Here is a 23,573-nt window from a genome sequence, read left to right on the forward strand (position 1 = left end):
CACTGCTACTACTATGTACTGCTAACAGCAGTACCACTACTATGTACTGCTAACTAACAGCACTGCTACTACTATGTACTAACTAACAGCACTACCACTACTATGGACTAACTAACAGCACTGCTACTACTATGTACTGCTAACTAACAGCACTACCACTACTATGTACTGCTAACAGCACTACCACTACTATGTACTGCTAACTAACAGCACTGCTACTACTATGTACTAACTAACAGCACTACCACTACTATGTACTAACTAACAGCACTGCTACTACTATGTACTGCTAACTAACAGCACTACCACTACTATGTACTGCTAACAGCACTACCACTACTATGTACTGCTAACAGCACTACCACTACTATGTACTGCTAACAGCACTGCTACTACTATGTACTGCTAACTAACAGAACTACCACTACTATGTACTGCTAACAGCACTACCACTACTATGTACTGCTAACTAACAGCACTGCTACTACTATGTACTAACAGCACTACCACTACTATGTACTAACTAACAGCACTGCTACTACTATGTACTGCTAACTAACAGCACTACCACTACTATGTACTGCTAACTAACAGCACTACCACTACTATGTACTGCTAACAGCACTACCACTACTATGTACTGCTAACAGCACTACCACTACTATGTACTGCTAACTAACAGCACTGCTACTACTATGTACTAACTAACAGCACTACCACTACTATGTACTAACTAACAGCACTGCTACTACTATGTACTGCTAACTAACAGCACTACCACTACTATGTACTGCTAACTAACAGCACTACCACTACTATGTACTGCTAACAGCACTACCACTACTATGTACTGCTAACAGCACTACCACTACTATGTACTGCTAACTAACAGCACTGCTACTACTATGTACTGCTAACTAACAGCACTACCACTACTATGTACTGCTAACAGCACTACCACTACTATGTACTGCTAACAGCACTACCACTACTATGTACTGCTAACTAACAGCACTGCTACTACTATGTACTAACTAACAGCACTACCACTACTATGTACTAACTAACAGCACTGCTACTACTATGTACTGCTAACTAACAGCACTACCACTACTATGTACTGCTAACTAACAGCACTGCTACTACTATGTACTGCTAACTAACAGCACTGCTACTACTATGTACTGCTAACTAACAGCACTACCACTACTATGTACTGCTAACAGCACTACCACTACTATGTACTGCTAACAGCACTACCACTACTATGTACTGCTAACAGCACTACCACTACTATGTACTGCTAACTAACAGCACTGCTACTACTATGTACTAACTAACAGCACTACCACTACTATGTACTAACTAACAGCACTGCTACTACTATGTACTGCTAACTAACAGCACTGCTACTACTATGTACTGCTAACTAACAGCACTACCACTACTATGTACTGCTAACAGCACTACCACTACTATGTACTGCTAACTAACAGCACTGCTACTACTATGTACTAACTAACAGCACTACCACTACTATGGACTAACTAACAGCACTGCTACTACTATGTACTGCTAACTAACAGCACTATCACTACTATGTACTGCTAACTAACAGCACTACCACTACTATGTACTGCTAACAGCACTACCACTACTATGTACTGCTAACTAACAGCACTGCTACTACTATGTACTAACTAACAGCACTACCACTACTATGTACTAACTAACAGCACTGCTACTACTATGTACTGCTAACTAACAGCACTACCACTACTATGTACTGCTAACTAACAGCACTGCTACTACTATGTACTGCTAACTAACAGCACTGCTACTACTATGTACTGCTAACAGCACTACCACTACTATGTACTGCTAACTAACAGCACTGCTACTACTATGTACTGCTAACAGCACTACCACTACTATGTACTGCTAACAGCACTACCACTACTATGTACTGCTAACAGCACTACCACTACTATGTACTGCTAACTAACAGCACTGCTACTACTATGTACTAACTAACAGCACTACCACTACTATGTACTAACTAACAGCACTGCTACTACTATGTACTGCTAACTAACAGCACTACCACTACTATGTACTGCTAACTAACAGCACTGCTACTACTATGTACTGCTAACTAACAGCACTGCTACTACTATGTACTGCTAACTAACAGCACTACCACTACTATGTACTGCTAACAGCACTACCACTACTATGTACTGCTAACAGCACTACCACTACTATGTACTGCTAACAGCACTACCACTACTATGTACTGCTAACTAACAGCACTGCTACTACTATGTACTAACTAACAGCACTACCACTACTATGTACTAACTAACAGCACTGCTACTACTATGTACTGCTAACTAACAGCACTGCTACTACTATGTACTGCTAACTAACAGCACTACCACTACTATGTACTGCTAACAGCACTACCACTACTATGTACTGCTAACTAACAGCACTGCTACTACTATGTACTAACAGCACTACCACTACTATGGACTAACTAACAGCACTGCTACTACTATGTACTGCTAACTAACAGCACTATGACTACTATGTACTGCTAACTAACAGCACTACCACTACTATGTACTGCTAACAGCACTACCACTACTATGTACTGCTAACAGCACTACCACTACTATGTACTGCTAACTAACAGCACTGCTACTACTATGTACTAACTAACAGCACTACCACTACTATGTACTAACTAACAGCACTGCTACTACTATGTACTGCTAACTAACAGCACTACCACTACTATGTACTGCTAACTAACAGCACTACCACTACTATGTACTGCTAACAGCACTACCACTACTATGTACTGCTAACAGCACTACCACTACTATGTACTGCTAAGTAACAGCACTGCTACTACTATGTACTGCTAACTAACAGCACTACCACTACTATGTACTGCTAACAGCACTACCACTACTATGTACTGCTAACAGCACTACCACTATGTACTGCTAACAGCACTACCACTACTATGTACTGCTAACTAACAGCACTGCTACTACTATGTACTAACTAACAGCACTACCACTACTATGTACTAACTAACAGCACTGCTACTACTATGTACTGCTAACTAACAGCACTGCTACTACTATGTACTGCTAACTAACAGCACTACCACTACTATGTACTGCTAACAGCACTACCACTACTATGTACTGCTAACTAACAGCACTGCTACTACTATGTACTAACTAACAGCACTACCACTACTATGGACTAACTAACAGCACTGCTACTACTATGTACTGCTAACTAACAGCACTATCACTACTATGTACTGCTAACTAACAGCACTACCACTACTATGTACTGCTAACAGCACTACCACTACTATGTACTGCTAACAGCACTACCACTATGTACTGCTAACAGCACTACCACTACTATGTACTGCTAACTAACAGCACTGCTACTACTATGTACTAACTAACAGCACTACCACTACTATGTACTAACTAACAGCACTGCTACTACTATGTACTGCTAACTAACAGCACTGCTACTACTATGTACTGCTAACTAACAGCACTACCACTACTATGTACTGCTAACAGCACTACCACTACTATGTACTGCTAACTAACAGCACTGCTACTACTATGTACTAACTAACAGCACTACCACTACTATGGACTAACTAACAGCACTGCTACTACTATGTACTGCTAACTAACAGCACTATCACTACTATGTACTGCTAACTAACAGCACTACCACTACTATGTACTGCTAACAGCACTACCACTACTATGTACTGCTAACAGCACTACCACTACTATGTACTGCTAACTAACAGCACTGCTACTACTATGTACTAACTAACAGCACTACCACTACTATGTACTAACTAACAGCACTACCACTACTATGTACTAACTAACAGCACTGCTACTACTATGTACTGCTAACTAACAGCACTACCACTACTATGTACTGCTAACTAACAGCACTGCTACTACTATGTACTGCTAACTAACAGCACTGCTACTACTATGTACTGCTAACTAACAGCACTACCACTACTATGTACTGCTAACAGCACTACCACTACTATGTACTGCTAACAGCACTACCACTACTATGTACTGCTAACAGCACTACCACTACTATGTACTGCTAACTAACAGCACTGCTACTACTATGTACTAACTAACAGCACTACCACTACTATGTACTAACTAACAGCACTACCACTACTATGTACTAACTAACAGCACTGCTACTACTATGTACTGCTAACTAACAGCACTACCACTACTATGTACTGCTAACTAACAGCACTGCTACTACTATGTACTGCTAACTAACAGCACTGCTACTACTATGTACTGCTAACTAACAGCACTACCACTACTATGTACTGCTAACAGCACTACCACTACTATGTACTGCTAACAGCACTACCACTACTATGTACTGCTAACAGCACTACCACTACTATGTACTGCTAACTAACAGCACTGCTACTACTATGTACTAACTAACAGCACTACCACTACTATGTACTAACTAACAGCACTGCTACTACTATGTACTGCTAACTAACAGCACTGCTACTACTATGTACTGCTAACTAACAGCACTACCACTACTATGTACTGCTAACAGCACTACCACTACTATGTACTGCTAACTAACAGCACTGCTACTACTATGTACTAACTAACAGCACTACCACTACTATGTACTAACTAACAGCACTGCTACTACTATGTACTGCTAACTAACAGCACTACCACTACTATGTACTGCTAACTAACAGCACTGCTACTACTATGTACTGCTAACTAACAGCACTACCACTACTATGTACTGCTAACAGCACTACCACTACTATGTACTGCTAACAGCACTACCACTACTATGTACTGCTAACTAACAGCACTGCTACTACTATGTACTAACTAACAGCACTACCACTACTATGTACTAGCTAACAGCACTGCTACTACTATGTACTGCTAACTAACAGCACTGCTACTACTATGTACTGCTAACTAACAGCACTACCACTACTATGTACTGCTAACAGCACTACCACTACTATGTACTGCTAACTAACAGCACTGCTACTACTATGTACTAACTAACAGCACTACCACTACTATGGACTAACTAACAGCACTGCTACTACTATGTACTGCTAACTAACAGCACTATCACTACTATGTACTGCTAACTAACAGCACTACCACTACTATGTACTGCTAACAGCACTACCACTACTATGTACTGCTAACTAACAGCACTGCTACTACTATGTACTAACTAACAGCACTACCACTACTATGTACTAACTAACAGCACTGCTACTACTATGTACTGCTAACTAACAGCACTGCTACTACTATGTACTGCTAACTAACAGCACTACCACTACTATGTACTGCTAACAGCACTACCACTACTATGTACTGCTAACTAACAGCACTGCTACTACTATGTACTAACTAACAGCACTACCACTACTATGGACTAACTAACAGCACTGCTACTACTATGTACTGCTAACTAACAGCACTATCACTACTATGTACTGCTAACTAACAGCACTACCACTACTATGTACTGCTAACAGCACTACCACTACTATGTACTGCTAACTAACAGCACTGCTACTACTATGTACTAACTAACAGCACTACCACTACTATGTACTAACTAACAGCACTGCTACTACTATGTACTGCTAACTAACAGCACTACCACTACTATGTACTGCTAACTAACAGCACTGCTACTACTATGTACTGCTAACTAACAGCACTGCTACTACTATGTACTGCTAACAGCACTACCACTACTATGTACTGCTAACTAACAGCACTGCTACTACTATGTACTGCTAACAGCACTACCACTACTATGTACTGCTAACTAACAGCACTATTACACTACTACTACATCCTGATGTACATTTTAACTCCTAGTATTGTAGACACAAACTGTATTCATGTACAAATACTGCAGCTGCAAAGAGAAGATGAGATCCAGTGGCTCATGGGTCAAAGGCAAATATGCCACAGCATTTACTCTCTTATAAAACCCACAATGTTTGTAAATGACCCCTTGTATCCCATGAAATAAGAGCTGACATAGGTTGTAATAATAAAAAAGGGGGAAAGATCTTGTTGGGGTTGGAACAGCCGTTTTTTTCGCAGTGGATTTAGGCTGCTTGGCGAATTTGGCTCCGATATATGTTGCCTGCCCAAAGATTGCGCCACGGCACTGCTACATCACAGCATAATGTAAAGATTTTAGGTTGCCTTACTCCCCGTAAGCTGTTGTGATCTTGACAGGCAAAGCACAAAAAAATCCAATGATTTAGGACAGGTCTTTAATATGAGATCAGTGGGGTCCGATCCAAACTCTGATGGTAAAAACTGACACACTGACCAAACTCTGATGACTCTGATCAGAAACTCTGATGAAACTCAGACCAATTTTCTCGTACAAGAAAAAAATCACTGACGTCTGAACGATCCCCTAGGTCAGAATTTCGATCAGAGTCATCAGCGTTCGGTCAGTGTCAGTTTTTACCATCAGAGTTTGGTCTGAGTTTTTCTCGGATGAAAAAAGAAACTGATTGAGGTTTCTCAACCGTCTCATATCGAACAGTCCATAAAAAACAGACGGCACGGGGATGGCATCCGAGTACTGTCCTATTATTTCACGGGCTCATAAACTTGCATTGGGGAGATTGTTCCGAGACTCGGATCCAAATCGGACAGGTCTTTGTGATTTTCTGTGGACTACTCGGTCCTGAAATGTACGTGGAAGTGTGAACAGCCCCAAAGACTATACAGGGTACGAGGTTCTATCCAAAAAACATGGATAGCAATTGTATGAGAAAAAACTACATCTGAATGAGCCTATGCCAGACCAGCACCACTACTAATACTATGTATAAGGCCTCATTCAGATGTATGTTTTTTGCATAAGCGTACTATCTATGGTTTTCACGGATAGCACTCGTACCAGTAATAGTCTATGGGGCCATTCACATATTTGTGATTGCTCACAAAACGAGAGGTATGCGGAAAATTGAGGAGACATATCCTATTTAGATCTGCAGGTCGGATCAAAATCAGAAATGCAGTCTATGGTTCTGTGAAGATATTGGACTGCACTTGGATGACATCTGAGTGAGCTCCGATTTTCAAGGACTGTCAGAAAGAAAAAGGTGGAGAATTTTTTTTTCCCCACGTAAGAGAAAAACTGATGACACTCTGATCAGAATAATCCGTCTGTTTTTCTCGTTCATGAGAAAAAAAACAGATGTCTAAATGAGGCCTAATTTTTTTTTAATTAAATAAAAAAAATGTGTAATACATTCAGAAACTCTGCTTCTGATTAGGTGGTCCGGCACAACACATAACATCAGCCTATTAATCAGAAGAGGAATGGCGGAAGATAAGAAGAGGTCTGCAAAGCTGTGGTTCGGCGGCCATGAACCACCAACATGGCTGTTAGATCTGCATCCTGCCAATCATTTTGCTTAACTAAATGTGACCCATTTTCACTGATTTCTTGCACTTACTGCGGACCCTCCTGTATAAGGGACGGGATATGCTGGTTATATAGAAGCCATTTTAAATGTTCACTAAATCTGAAATGCAAAAAGAAAAAAAAAGATTAATGCAATTCGCAAACAAAAGCTAAACCCGCTGTACCAGGTATGGGTTACTTATGGTTAGGGATGAGCGGACCCATGCAAGTTCGGGTTCTGGTAAGCAACCCAAATTTTAGTCCAAAGTTCGGTTAGGGTACCAGAACTGTACCCGAACTTGGACCAGAACCCGAACCCCATTGAAAACAATGGAGAGCTGAACCTTGGAGCTGGGAAAAATTTCTCTTTCTCGTCCCCAGAGATCCCCCAAAACAGATTTCCGGGAGAAGTCAGTGTTCGGAGTTTACCACAGGACACTAACTGTCCAGTACGAACCCCCAATCTTTTAAGTTGGGGTTCGCTCATCTCTACTTAGTGGTCTACTTTCCTGCATGTGTAAGGCGCTGTTCACATCACCTTGAGTCTAACACAACTAAAAAGACTCTCCATTTAACCTCAGTAGGGTTGGTATACAACAGTACACCTTTATTTTAATTTTTTTAAAGGGTAATTTCCATCTTCATAAATGGGAATTTTTGGATGCGGCTTGTAATTACGAGCAATTTTGCTATTTACTATTTATAAAAATTTTCAGCCGTTCTTGAGATATTAACACTTTTCTTGTGCCAGATAAGAATGCCGCTCACCATACGGCTGGATAACTTATACGGCGTCCATATTTTATGGTCTGTGATACGGCTGCAATTCCCAGAACGTCGGTCGCTCTCCTGACCTGAACTAATAGTGCCGTTAATGTCTGTGAGGCTGTTAGTTCAGGGCAGGACACTCGCACTCAGGCTAGGAATTGTGGCTGCTATGCTCCGGTGTGAACAAGACCAACATCAGCACATGAGCGGTCAGATTGGCTGAGCGTGGAAATTTCTGCTGATGACTTTCTAGGCCTAGACTGGATCTGCTCTCTGAGGAGCTGCCGTGGGTGAAATCTCTCATGTCGCCTGTTGGAACGAGAAAAAAGAAGTTTCATGACTGTTGCCTCCAAAAATCGCACCCGAACTCACTCACCGTTCCTGTTGATTCTTGATCAGCCGTTTTAACTCTTGGTATTCTCCAACTGAGGGGTCGCTGTTCTCTGCCACCTTCTTATAGAACTTGCTTTTTACCTGAGATGGAGGAAAAGGGCAAAGGACTGGTGGTGGTGGAGGCGCCAGTGGGGCCAATGGTGGTGGAGACGCCAGTGGCGGTGGAGGCACATGAATAGCGTCTGTGCAGGCTGCGCCATCCTCCTCTGACATGAGTGCTAAAGAGATATCAGGAATATCATCTGATTATGGAAGGGATCTGTTTCAGGTGATGATAACCTCCAAATAGAATTATTACATTAGATTGTCAGTCGTATGATTGGCTGAGCACTATCTCTCCTGATTCCCCCGTATACAGGATCAGGGTAGAATCAGGAGCCACCCATACACACCAATATCTAGTAATGGAATATATTTGACTCTCACTGTAAAAGCTGGGGTCAGGCCGGGAGGCCACATGTACCACGCTGCAGATCGTGGCCAGTGACTGCATGATTATGGAGGATTATGAAATTTACACATTGGCCACAATATGCAAACTCAGACTTAGGCCGCGGCCCCACTATCAGTATTCGTTCAGTATTTTTTCTCAGGAGTGGGAGTCAAAACCAGGAGTGGGTGATGAATGAAGAATTGGTGACTTGCTTCTATTATACCTTTTCTCTGATTGTTCCTCACCTGGTTTTGGCTCCCACTCCTGAGAAAAAATACTGACCGAATACTGACCACATACTGATAGTGGGGCCGTGGCCTTAGGCCTCATTCAGATGTGCGTGATTTAAGTACGTGCTCTATCTGTATTTTCATGGATAGAAAGTGGACCCTTACAGTCTATACAAGTGTTTGCAAAAAAACGAAACTGTACTGAGACATATCTGTATTTTTATCTGAGTCACGGATGAAGAACACCTAATCATATCTTGGAGAGTTTTTTTTTTATTTTTGCAAGAGAAATATATATGCTACACTGATGGTAAAAACGGAGACGTGGACCAAAAATGGATGAAAATCGGATCCAGCACACTGATGAAAAACTGTCCATTTTTTCATCTCATATGCAAAAAACCCTCCAAATTGGTGGTCTGAAGGAGGCCTTTTCTTTTAGAGGGATTATTTAATTATTAGCTACCCCATTCGTGTGGGATATGCTGCAGTTATATGACTCCAGCTCCACAGAACCCCAGAGAATAGCTGGTTTCCCCAAGTGATTGTCATGTCCACCCAGGGGGCATTCTCCCTGTATGTGCGGAGTACACTGGATGTATATAAAAAGGACCCATTTCCATCCGTGTTCTGGATCAGATTTTCATCCGTTTTTTGTCCATGCCTCGGTTTATTCGATCAGCGTGGCATCGGTTTTACTTATGACATGTTTGGTCCATGTGCCAGTGTTTTATCAGATTTTCTCATATGCAAAAAAATCTGATGGAGGTTTCCAGAGCGTCTCCTATCAGTCAGTAAAAAACAGACAGCACCAGGATGGGAAGCCACCCGGGCGCTCTCAGAGTGTCACTGACCCAGAGACTTGCATTGGGAGTCTGATCCGTGACTCATATTAAAAAAAGACGTCTGTGTGATTTTTTTCTTCTTGAAAACACTCAGTCCGTAAATTCACGGATATGTGATCAGCCCCATAGACTGACAGACATCTGAATGAGGCCTTATACATGGCCGGCCTGTGTTCAGCAGCTTATCAGAGGACCAATACTGTGGCTCAGAAGTGGCCACTGCTGGGAATGCCCCTCTGCAATGTCAGCATGCACATACAGATCATATGAACAGGGGTTGTCTTGATGGGACAGAATATGGACACTCTTGGAGTATTTTTTTTTACTTAAATGCGTGTATTTTTGGCTAAAAATCATTTTTGCAATTGGGTCACATTAAAGATTTTGCACTGTTTAGCTTTTACAGCCCTTTTGTTTCCCTGCACATTGCTGGCTGCAGAATGAGGTATCTGAGAATCTATCAGTGAGCTGAGTCAGACAGGGAGTCGCTAACTTTTATCTATCTTTTTCTTATTTCATCTCGGCTGATTTATGACCAAGATGGACAAAACAGTCAGGCTGTGTTCACATGTTGCAGTTGAGTTTTTATCTTCCGAAATGCGCTTCGAAATTTGCTGCCCCAAAACCAATCCCATCAGAATTATCTGAGAATCTATCAGTGAAATAGTTTTGACAGGATAGTTTCTGGGGCAGCTTTCACACGCTGCAGTCGGGACAGTTTTCCACTGGAAATCCTATAAAACCACATTCTCTTCGCAGCGAATTTTGGAAAATAAAAACTCAACTGAACTGCAACATGTGAACACAGCCTGACTGTTTTATCCATCTTGGTCATAAATAGGCTGAGATGAAATAAAAAAAAAAGATAAAAGTTAGCGACTCCCTGTCTGACTCAGCTCACTGATAGTTTCTCAGATAACTCATTCTGCAGCCTGCAATGTGCAGGGAAACAAAGAGGCTGTAAAAATCAAACGGTGCAAAAATTTTAATGAAAGTCAATTGCAAAAATGTTTTTTAGCCTCAATTACATGCATTTAAGAAAGAAAAAATGTCCCCCAAGGTGTCTGCATCCTTTAAAATCACACTGTAATATAAGTGATGGCTCCATGAGTGCTCAGCCCCTCAACAGTACAGGACTTATTTCTGGGCCTTTAAATGCTGATATTATTGGTTCACAGATCAGTAAGTAGATAAAACCAGAGATTTTTTTTTTTAAATAAAACTAGAGCAGTTACCCATAGCAACCAGAACCAGAACCACCCACACTTTTTTTTTATATAACAGCTGCAACCAATCGCATTACAACCTTTACTTTTCCAGGAGTGGAGATACAACATGAAAGCTGAAATATGATTGGCTACAGCGTGGGCTAAAATGGAGCAGTTTGCAAATAGCAACCAATCACATTACAGCTTTTACTTTTCTAGGGTGGGGTTAGAACATGTAAGCTGAAATCTGATTGGCTCTAGCGTGGGCTAAATTGGAGTAGTTTGCTGATAGCAACCAATCACATTGCAGTTTTTTTTCCAGGGTGGGGGTGTGGGGGGTAAGAACGTGAAAGCTGAAATCTGATAGGATACAGTGCGGACTAAAATGGAGCAGTTTATTAACAGCAACCAATCACGTTACACCTCTCACTTTTCCAGGATATATTAGAAAATGAAAGCTGAAAACCGATTGGCTCCGTTTTGCAATCATTTTTACTAAGCCTCCCGCGGAGTACATCATGCAGAAAATGATGCGCCATAAAGCACTGAACAACGGCTAAAGTGCTGCAAACAAACAGTAAAACGAATGAATGAAATGATAGTCACGTTTTTAGCACAGTCGGTTCGTGTATACGGCATATGATTGGCACTTCGCTCTTTGCGGAGTATGATTGGTGGAGCTGTATCACGTGTCGAACGTAAGCTACGAGCGTACGTAAAAGGCGTGATGTGCTGCCCAATCAGAGGCGTCGTAGTGTTAGACGGTGGGTGTGGCCCGGCGGAGGGATATCGCTGAGTCCTGTGGTGGTGCGACCTATTCTGGCGGCAGCGTGTGAAGTGTTCGCGGGTTACGGGCCGGCGTTACAGTGAGGGAATCCTCGGAGTCTCTGTATACAGGTGCGGACCGCTCTTTCCCACAGCCTTGTGCTCCAGAGCTGCAATCACAGTTCTGCAGGTTTTATGTATAGTGTGTGCAGTATGACCGCTGGGACTTTCCTTTTGTGTTTGATCCTATATCTGTTTCCTCAGACATGGCCGTCCAGGAGATCAGACCCAACAACACCATCTACATCAACAACCTGAATGAGAAGATCAAGAAGGACGGTGAGTGACGGGCACCGTGAAGGCTGCAGACATCCAGGACGGCTAGTTTGTCGCCATTTCTGGGACTCCTAACCGATTTTACTTACAGTAGGTGAAATAAGTATTGAGCACGGCAGCAATATTCTAAGTCAATATATTTCTAAAGGTGCTATTGACATGAAATTCTCACCAGATGTCAGAAACAACCCATTCAATACACACAGACAAAGAAATCGCCATGGATGTCCATAAATTATGTGTAATAATGAGAAATGATACAGGGAAGAAGTATTGAACACATGAAGAGGTGCAGAAAGTCGTGACACCAGCTGGAATCTATCAGTACTAAGAAAGCAATCCTGTCCCTTAGTGAAAAATATCAACTGGTTAAACTGATGGCCTATAAAAAGGTGTCTCATTACCAAGGTGCCACACTAAACATATCATGATGGGTAAAACCAGTGAGCTGTCTCAAGACCATCGCAGCCTTATTGTTGCAAAATATACTGATGGTAATGGTTACAGAAGAATTTCTAAACCACTCAAGATTCCAGTGAGCTCTGATGAGGCCATAATTCAGAAGTTGAAAGAACATCATTTTACCATAAACTGGCCACAACCAGGTCCTCCCTGCAAGAGTTCATTCAGAGGAGTGGAAAGAATTATCAGAAGACTTATCCAAGAACCAGTGACCACCTGTGGAGAGCTACAGAAAGACCTGAAATCAGCAGATACAATTGTTTCAAAGAAAAGTATAAAGGCCCCGTCACACTTAGCGACGCTGCAACGATCCCGACAACGATACGACCTGTCAGGGATCGTTGCTGCGTCGCTATGTGGTCTCTGGTGAGCTGTCAAACAGGCAGGCTCACCAACGATCAGGGGAGCAGTGACATCGTGGAAAGAATCTTTCCACGATGTCCTGCTCCTGGTTACCAGCCTGCTGAAGCAGGAGCAGGCTCGTAACCATGATAAACATCGGGTTACTAGGGGCACACGCGCACCTAGTAACCCGTTGTTTATCATGGTTACCACTCTGCTACGGTGAGCGGGAGGTTACCGCTTACTTTAGCAGGCTCGTAACCATGATAAACAACGGGTTACTAAGTGCGCGTGTGCCCCTAGTAACCCAATGTTTATCATGGTTACCAGCCTGCGATGTGTGCTGACCAGCGGGAAGGCAACGACCAAAAAATGGTCAAGGACATTTTGCAGCGATCAGCGACCTCACAGCAGGGGCCTGATCGTTGCAAAGTGTCACACATAGCGACATCGCTGGTGAGGTCGCTGTTGCGTCACCAAAACCGTGACACAGCAGCGATCTCGCTATGTGAGACGGGGGCTTAAGTAATGCACTCCACCTCCATGGCCTGTATGCACACTCGCCATGCAAGACTCCATTGCTGAACAAAAAGCATGTTCAAGCCTGTTAAAATGTTTGCTCAACAACATTTAGACAAGCCTGTGAAATACTGGGAGAATATAGTCAGGTCAGATGAGATCAAAATTGATTTCTTTAAATGCCATAAAACACACAATGTTTGGAGGTCAAAAGGCACTGCATATCACTCCCAAACCGCCATACCAGCAGTGAAGTTTAGAGGTAGGAATATCATGGTGTGGAACTGTTTTTCAGCATACGGCACTGGCAAACTTCATATAATAGAAGGAAGGATGAGTGGACAAATGTACCGAGACATTCTGTGTAAGAAATCTGCCATCTACCAGGATGATGAAGATGAAATGAGGGTGGACATTTTAGCAAGACAATGATCCCAAGCACACAGCCACGGAAACTTTCAGTTGATTTCAGAGAAAGATAAAAAAAGCTTCTAGAATGGCCGAGCCAATCACCGGACCTGAATTCAACAGAAAATGTATGGAAGGAACTAAAGCTGAGTTCATAGAAGGAGCCCACTGGACCTTCAGGATGTTAAGAGTGTTTGTGTGGTAGAATGCGCAAAAATCACATCTGAGCAATTCCTGCGACTAGTTTCTCCATACAAGAGGTGCATTGCAGCTGTCATCAGCAACAAAGTAATTTGTACAAAGTATTAAATGCTCAGTTAGGCTGTGTGTCCACGATGCGTTTTTTTTTTTAAGCGTTTTTGCAGCAGCAATTCCACTGCAGAAACGCTTAAAAAATGCTTGGTAGAAGGCCTGCCATGTTCCCCAATGATAATCCGCATGTGCTGTGCACATGCTGCATAAATTTCCGCTGTGGATTATCATTGCTGAAAAAAAAACGCAGCACTACCAATTATTTTGCGTAAACGCTGCGTTTTCGTCACCATTGACTTGCATTGGAACGCATGGATTGTGCATCTGTACATGCGGAATCCAAACGTTTCTATGTGCGGATGGTACCCGGGTCTGGAGGACAGGAGACTCTCCTCCGGACCTGGGTACCATAGAACCTGTAAAAAAATAAATGATACTTACCTTCTGATGGCCCCCGATGTGCTTGTCTTCGCTTGCTGGCAGATCGCGGTGGACTGAAGGACCTGCGCTGACGTCATTTAGTCATGTGACTGCAGGTCCTTCAGTTGTCAAGAACTTTCCAAGTGATGCTAAAATAGCTTGGAAAGCGCTTGACAACCCGCATGCGGAAATGCAAGTGAAGAACGCTTCACATCCGCTTGTCCCTGGCAGGAAAAATGCATGTACAATCCGCATGCTTTTTTTTTCTTCCAGGGAGATGCAGAAACTCAGGAAAAAAATCCTGAGCATTTCTGCATCGTGGGCACATAGCCTAAGCGTGTTAAGTACTTTTTCCCTGTTATTTCTCATTATTACGCACAACTCAATTTATGAACATCTATGGTTTAATTTCTTTGCCTGTGTGGATTAGATGGGTTGTTTCCGACATCTGGTGAGAATTTCATGTCCATAGCACCTTTAGAAATATATATATTTACTTAGAAAATTGGTGATGTGTTCAATACTTATTTCACCCACTGTATAAGATTTGTGTTTCAGTCTATAGGGGGATTGCTTTTTGCTTGTCTGGCTGTAGCCGTTAAAGAGGTTGTCCACTACTTTTACATTGATGACCTATCCTCTGGTCATCAATGGTCATGTCTGTTCGGCCGGGGTCAGAGTATTTGCTTGCTGGCTGTCTACTGGCAGTGGCTGCCGCCGGGTACTGCACATATGCCTCCTATTGACTAGAATAGGAGTTGGATGTATAGTACTAAGCCTCGGCCACTAAAAGTAGACAGAGTGGCTCAGCAAGTGAGTGCTGGCAACAGCAGACACCGATCAGATATTGATGTGTTCGACCCCTGCCGATGAGACATTGATGCCCTATCCTAAGGACAGGTCGTCAATGTAAAAGTAGTGGACAACCTCTTTTAATAATACCACTTTGTCGTACGTATGACACAGCAGGCACCTGCCCAGAGTGTAGCGGGTTCAGCTCCTGAGCCTGCTCCATACACCACGTTCTTCCTGTGATGTACTATATCTTGGGAGGGTAAGGTTGTAAGGGCTCCACAATTTTTTCCTTGTGCCTTAGGGTTGATTTACTCTGCTCTCTGCATTGTCTTCAGAGCTACTTTAACTGGGGAAAAGGAAAATCTTAATTTTCTCTATTAGCAATATTAGTAATTTTCAAGCATCAAAACTGCTCAGACTCTTTAATCTGGCATTAGCTAAAGTCAATGGTTTTCTGGTTATTGGGTTCTTTAAAAAAAAAAAAAAATAATAATAATAATAATAATAATAATTCTGTCTTGTGAGGATGATGTAGAAAATCTGTCAGTGGACAAATAAAATGTTATGGTGGGTGCAAATTTGGTTTGCAACTCCCATTCCATCTGCTACACTAGACCTGGGCCCTGGCTCCTACCTGCCGGCATCCATGGCTGCTCTTTTGATTAGCCTGGTGCAAAATCACATGTGTGCCATCATGCCAGGCCGGCTAATCGAATGAGCTGCATATGCCCTCGGACGAGAGGCGGTACACAGGGCACCTGTCCGATGACCACAGGTTACTGACGTGGCCGGAAGACCCAGGGTCCTCTGCATTGGTGTGCACCATCTTTAGATAGTGCAGAGCCCCTCGCAGTGCTGGTTTCCATTTGCGCCATGACAGTCCCTGGCCGGGTCCTCCAGGTGCAGGCAGGGAGCAGCAGCGCATGCTATGGCTGGAGGATTACAAGCTGCAGGACGCTTATTGTGGCTCGGTCTGACGTTACATTTTCTTTCTTGTAGAGCTGAAGAAGTCTCTGTATGCCATCTTCTCCCAGTTTGGACAGATCCTTGATATCTTGGTGTCTCGCAGTCTGAAGATGAGAGGACAGGCATTTGTCATCTTTAAGGAAGTGAGCAGTGCAACAAATGCCCTGAGGTCAATGCAGGGATTCCCCTTCTACGATAAGCCGATGGTTGGTATTACACTTCATAAAGGGTTGTCACCGACCCATCCTGCTGTGAGAAAAATCCAAGTAATCAGAGTTCTTTCCTTTTTCATTCAGAGAATACAATATGCAAAGTCTGACTCTGACATCATAGCTAAAATGAAGGGCACCTTTGTGGAGAGAGATCGTAAAAGACAGGAGAAGAGGAAAGTCAAGGGGCTGGAAGCTGCAGCTGCCAAGAAGATTGTCCCTGGCGCTGCTATGGTGCCTGGCTTACCGGGGCAGATGCCAGTGAGTTTTCTTACTGATATCTTACTTGTTGCTGCTTTGTTCTGGATCTTCTTATAAATCTTATTTTCTCTTTAGGGAATGCAGAACATCCCAGGAATGAACCAGGCGCCACGTATGATGCATATGGGCGGACAGTCGCCGTATATGCACCATCCCGGCATGATGCCGCCACCGGGACTGGGTCCAGGACAGATGCCCCCAGGTGGTATGCCACATGGACAGATGATGCCAGGACAAATGGCGCCTATGCAACAGGTGAGCAGACTAGGACTTGCTTATTTTAATTCTACATTGTGCAGAAGAGACTTGTGCCACCATCACTATAAATGTTACGGTACAGCATTAAGAGGGTCGGACCTGTGCCACCCTGAGGAATCCCAGGAAGGAAGGTTCCTTTAGGCATTTTCCTCCTTTGCTACACTTAGTACCACAAACCATATAGTGCATTTCAACATTGCCCTACGCAAGTGAAGATCTGCCCTCCTCATCCTATGGATCTGTGGGGCATCTGCCAATTGGGTGCTGGTGCGCCGTGTGCACGCGTGTTAGTGCTGGTGCGCCGTGTGCACGCGCGTGTATTTGTGGTTTTGTTTTTTTTTTCCCTCTATAATTGATGACTTTAACATCTACATTACATCTTGTCTCTCAGTTATCTGAAAATCCACCAAACCACATCCTGTTCTTGACCAACCTGCCGGAAGAAACAAACGAGCTGATGCTGTCCATGCTGTTCAACCAGTGAGTATTCTCTAGCCGCTCTCTCCTGGTCTCAGAAGTTATCACTTTTGTATTAATCCTAACATTTCTGAAAATGACCTTGATTTTTGGCCAAGCTGATCGCCGTCTAGTATGTGATTCCTGCAGCGCCGGTTCCTTTCTAAATGCTAACGTTAAATGTTCTCTACTTTTTTAGGTTCCCCGGCTTCAAAGAAGTCCGTCTGGTCCCCGGACGTCACGACATTGCTTTTGTGGAATTTGACAATGAAGTCCAGGCGGCCGCGGCCCGAGAGTCTCTACAGGGCTTCAAGATCACTCAGAGCAACTCCATGAAGATCTCGTTTGCTAAGAAGTAATTGGGTGCAGGAGAATCGCAAGCGTCCGCCAGTTCCGGTAAAATCGCTGCCTTGTTTTATAGTTGGGTCGCAGCAAATGCTGATTGGACTTTTTTATTTAAATTTGAAGTAATTATTCGGTGCTGAGCTCTCATCCAGTGCTGGTGAGTATGGCATGGTTTCTTCTTTTATATGCATCAGAAGCATTGCACCCAGAGTCTGATTGCCAGACATTGTACCTGGAGCTTGTGAATAAAATTTTCTTTTTTTTGTAATGTCCGTCTCCATTTTATACGAAGTTTACATTAAGTTCGACACATGGTGAATCCTCCCAAAATTGGATACTTGCACAAGAAATGCAAAGATTGCTTCAATGAAATCTGATCAGAGATGGTCACGGTGTAAACCAGACAAAAATTGTTAAAATAAATATACTTCTCAAAAAAAATAAAGGGAACACTGAAATAACACATCCTAGATCTGAATGAATGAAATATTCTCATTGAATACTTTGTACAGAACAAAGTTGAATGTGCTGACAACAAAATCACACAAATCATCAATGGAAATCAAATGTATTAACCAATGGAGGCCTGGATTTGGAGTCACCCCCAAAATTAAAGTGGAAAAACACACTACAGGCTGATCCAACTTTGATGTAATGTCCTTAAAACAAGTCAAAATGAGTCTCAGTATTGTGTGTGGCCTCCACCTGCCTGTATGACCTCCCTACAACGTCTGGGCATGATCCTGATGAGGTTGCGGATGGTCTCCTGTGGGATCTCCTCCCAGACCTGGACTAAAGCATCCGCCAACTCCTGGACAGTCTGTGGTGCAACGTGACGTTGGTGGATGGAGCGAGACATGATGTCCCAGATGTGCTCAATCGGATTCAGGTCTGGGGAACGGGCGGGCCAGTCCATAGCTTCAATGCCTTCATCTTGCAGGAACTGCTGACACACTCCAGCCACATGAGGTCTGGCATTGTTCTGCATTAGTAGGAACCCAGGGCCAACCGCACCAGCATATGGTCTCACAAGGGGTCTGAGGATCTCATCTCGGTACCTAATGGCAGTCAGGCTACCTCTGGCGAGCACATGGAGGACTGTGCATCCCTCCAAAGAAATGTCACCCCACACCATTACTGACCCACTGCCAAACCGGTCATGCTGAAGGATGTTGCAGGCAGCAGATCACTCTCCACGGCGTCTCCAGACTCTGTCACGTCTGTCACATGTGCTCAGTGTGAGCCTGCTTTCATCTGTGAAGAGCACAGGGCGCCAGTGGCGACTTTGCCAATCCTGATGTTCTGTGGCAAATGCCAAGCGTCCTGCACGGTGTTGGGCTGTGAGCACAACCCCCATCTGTGGACGTCGGGCCCTCATACCACCCTCATGGAGTCGGTTTCTAACCGTTTGTGCAGACACATGCACATTTGTGGCCTGCTGGAGGTCATTTTGCAGGGCTCTGGCAGTGCTCCTCCTGTTCCTCCTTGCACAAAGGTGGAGGTAGCGGTCCTGCTGCTGGGTTGTTGCCCTCCAAGTCTCCTGGTAGCCCCTCTGGCCACTACGCTGACAGACGCAGCAAACCATCTTGTCCCAGCAGAGATTGGCACGGGGCAGAACAGGTAGGTAGTTAGCAGAGCAGCCATCTGCCTGCCATAGCAAAAAAATAATAGCCCTGGATAATCCCTTTAACAGCCCCACAGGCATACACCTGCCTCTAGTTAGTCCTGAAACCAAAGCCTGTTCTTGGCCCAAGATATTCGCACATATAAATCCATCCATTGTGAGAATAAAGCTCATAATCTTATTTTATTTATACATTGATACTAAAAGTTAAAAGGCATCTTCCATTTAACATAAGTTTACATGTACAAAAATAATTAATAAAAAAAAATATCCCATGTCAAACTGCACTTGGTCTTAACCAAAAAAAAAAGCCCTACCACCCAGTATAATGTCAGACGTGACCCACAAGATCCAGGTTAGCACAAGGGTTTCATTGATGGGGGACGTACAGTGGTCACTCTGTGTTCAGAGGCCGACTACAGGGGGCCATGTCAGAGCGCTGCTTGTGTCTACACACTGAAGGGTCCCCATTACCTGCAGGAGAGGAATCCTATTTCTGGCCTTTGGATGCTCGCTCTTGGATACTGGTTCATTGATGCTCACTTCCTGCAATTGCAGAGAACTTGACATGTCTGAAATCTTGGTAGAGCCAAGAGCTGAGCCCGCTGTAGTAAAATGACAGAACTTGTTGCCACTGATGTGAACCTAGCCTTGGTTTTTACAGTCCCTTTAAAGGGGTTGTTGACAACTGTCCCTATGTTTCCTTGTAAAATAATAACCCTAATAATCAGCTCTGGGGCTGTTCCAGTGGTGCTGAATTGTGCTCGCGAACTCTGGATGTATGTGATTTCTCTGTAGGAGAGTGAACCAACACTGATTGGCCACAGTGATTGTGTGACATAATGTGACGCAATGCCTGGGAGAGCCAGTGCTGACCCTGCCGGAGGTGAGTATAGGAATTATTATTTCACAAGGGAGGTAACTGGGTTTGAAAAGGGGTTATCCGAGCAGTGAACAACCCCTTTACTTCTTATTAAACTTTTTTTTTCACTTATACTAACATTACAAATGGAGCTTTTAACTTCTATCTGCATGTTTTCGCAGCAGCTACCTATTACGTTGACGCAAACAAAAACACACTTCTGTCTTTGTTCTGCTGGGCTCTAAAGTGACAAAACTGCAAGTTACTGTAGTAAGGTTTACTGTGGTGAATGACATCTTTATATGGAATAAATAAATGAAAACCCTGTAGAATTTTGAAAATATCACAAATGACATTTGTCCCCCTGCTCCACCCTTAGACTTGTTGTGTTTTTTTTTTTTTTTTGCAGCAATATATAATTTTGAATACCTAAAATTACTGGAGGAGCATTATTGTTATGTCTTCATCACTAAATGTGGACCTTGCTTGCAGTTTTATGTAAGTGATGTGGGGTCCTGACATTAGCTGTGCAGTCCCAATATAATAATAAAAAAAAACTGCTATAATTAGGAGTCACCCATCAATGTGAATAAGGTGCAATGCTCTGCAGGACTCGGCTGCGCTGCTTCTGGAGACTACAACTGATAAGTGTGTAGATACAGAGCGAGTTCACATAGGAACGTTCATTGGTGGGGGTACAACGGTTGGGACTTGTATGTCTTCTGTGTGAATGGGAGAGTAAGTGCACACGTGCGACCACTGCTGACCATCAGTAGGTACGCTGGGTGTCGAACGTCATCAATCGTTTATTCATTCGTAATGGTGGAAATGTGTCAAGAGGAAATTTATTTTCATTTTTTTTTTAAATGTACTATTTGTAAATGCTTGCTGTCTTTGACTGACTTTTTTCTGTCAAAAATATATAAACACTTTTCAGCAGTCTCATTATCACGGATAGGATTGGAATCAAAGGTAATACCTCTATATACAGTAGATAACACTAGATCCACCATTCCCAATAGCTGATGTCACAGCTCACCTCCTCCTCCTGTACAATGACTGATAACACCTCTATATACAGTAGATAACAAGGATCCACCATTCCCAATAGCTGATGTCACAGCTCACCTCCTTCCCCTCCTGTACAATGACTGATAACACCTCTATATACAGTAGATAACACAGGATCCACCATTCACAACAGGTGTTGTCACAGCTCACCTCCTTCCCCTCCTGTACAGTGACTATCTACTGTATATAGCGGTGTTAACACAGGATCCACCATTCACAATAGATGATGTCACAGCTCACCTCCTCCTGTACAATGACTGATAACACAGGATCCACCATTCACAATAGATGTCACAGCTCACCTCCTGTACAATGACTGATAACACCTATATACAGTAGATAACACAGGATCCATCATTCACAATAGGTGATGTCACAGCTCACCTCCTCCTCCTGTACAATGACTGATAACACCTCTATATACAGTAGATGACACAGGATCCATCATTCACAATAGGTGATGTCACAGCTCACCTCCTCCTCTTGTACAATGACTGATAACACAGGATCCACCATTCACAATAGCTGATGTCACAGCTTACCTTCTCCTCTTGTACAATGACTGATAATATCTCTATATACAGTAGATAGCAGCGGCTCCACCATTCTCAATAGGTGATGTCACAGCTCACCTTCCCTTCACAATGATATTTGCCCCAGTTAGAGGATGACCAGTTATTCTGGTGACACGTTCCCTTTAATAAATCAACTTTTCTTTGCTCCTATTTTCACAATCCAAGCTGAGAAATGTATGAAGAATTCTTAGTGCTTTTGGGGAGTCGGTTATTTCCCTCCCCCCTTTCCTACGATCCCCCTTCTAGAGACCTCTGCACCTTCCCCCCTCGTCTTCGTTGTGTGTAGGATGAGGCTGAGTCATTGTGACCATTTTGGATCATCAGCTAAATAGGCCGGAGGATTGTTTCCTTTCTTACACTATTCGTGGGCATCAGCATGAAACCTGTAAAGTGATGGACCCAATCTGCCAAATAAAGCAAAAGCTGCAGGAGGAGACGACGACGACGGAGAGAGAAAAATAATGTGATGCTGCAAAAAGACCAAGAAGAACTGTCTGTTCACTATGAAAAAGACATTGTATTATTATAAAGGGGGTGTATGGAATAGGAAAAAGCATGGCTGCTTTCCTGTAGAAACAGCGCCACTCTTGTCCATAGGTTGTATCTGGTATTGCAGCTCAGCCCTAATCACTAGAATTATTATTTGTATTACATACAACCCTCTTTTAAAGGTATTGTGAAGTGGTACGTAATAAAGTTTTACTAAAGGGAACATGATGGCTGGTTTCTCATTTGGGGAGCATGAACCGTAGAACATCTCCTGTACACATCTACCATATATCTGCAGCGTTCCAGGGTAAAACATGTCCGAAATTATGAAACCCGGCTCTGATTCATGCTGCCCGTGATTTGGGTAGCAAGATTCAGCTGACTCTGTAATAAGTTGCTTATAAACTTTGGAAGAGTTTTAAGACTGGTATAACAAAACAAACGTGGTTGTGTGAAGAGCGCCTGCTTTATTTGGAGGTGCATGCCAAAAATTTGAATCTATGCATGGGCCGGCATAGGTTGGCACTATAATTTACTGCCTGGTGTAAAATGTAGTAAACACAGGACAGCCTATGAAAAACTATTATAAACTCCATACACTTCCTACCAATATGTTTCGCTAGACAATGTGAACTGAGGTCTAAGATGGCAGACATACAAGAAACAGAGGCATGTTCACACTAGCAAAAAAGAAGCAAGACAAAAATATATCTCATACCCTACCATA

General features: G+C 43.1%; 2 protein-coding genes across 6 annotated transcripts in view; one reads left to right on the forward strand and one right to left on the reverse strand.

The window, feature by feature from the left end:
- Window positions 1-23,573, reverse strand: part of ACTMAP (actin maturation protease) — a 421,926-nt gene that overhangs the window by 223,275 nt on the left and 175,078 nt on the right. For 4 of the 5 annotated variants that reach the window (XM_073641496.1, XM_073641495.1, XM_073641499.1 and 1 more), the window contains 2 exons: window positions 8,699-8,933; window positions 7,607-7,675 (listed from right to left, as the gene is read on the reverse strand). In XM_073641496.1, the coding sequence (XP_073497597.1) occupies window positions 7,607-7,675; window positions 8,699-8,928 (299 nt within the window). In that variant the 5' untranslated portion in view covers window positions 8,929-8,933. Of the gene's footprint in view, window positions 1-7,606; window positions 7,676-8,698; window positions 8,934-12,037; window positions 12,146-23,573 lie in introns of those variants that run through there. The other variant, XM_073641497.1, reaches the window with a different exon arrangement.
- SNRPA (small nuclear ribonucleoprotein polypeptide A) lies at window positions 12,172-18,493 on the forward strand. Its single transcript, XM_073641500.1, has 7 exons — window positions 12,172-12,328; window positions 12,461-12,535; window positions 16,730-16,902; window positions 16,993-17,166; window positions 17,242-17,421; window positions 17,816-17,904; window positions 18,080-18,493. The coding sequence occupies exons 2-7, from the start codon at window positions 12,463-12,465 to the stop codon at window positions 18,237-18,239; spliced, it is 849 nt and encodes a 282-aa protein (XP_073497601.1). The 5' UTR covers window positions 12,172-12,328; window positions 12,461-12,462; the 3' UTR covers window positions 18,240-18,493.

The sequence above is a fragment of the Phyllobates terribilis genome, unplaced genomic scaffold (genome assembly GCF_046119375.1).
Source record: "Phyllobates terribilis strain yellow unplaced genomic scaffold, ASM4611937v1 Scaffold_7__3_contigs__length_470593459, whole genome shotgun sequence".
NCBI lineage: Eukaryota > Metazoa > Chordata > Amphibia > Anura > Dendrobatidae > Phyllobates > Phyllobates terribilis.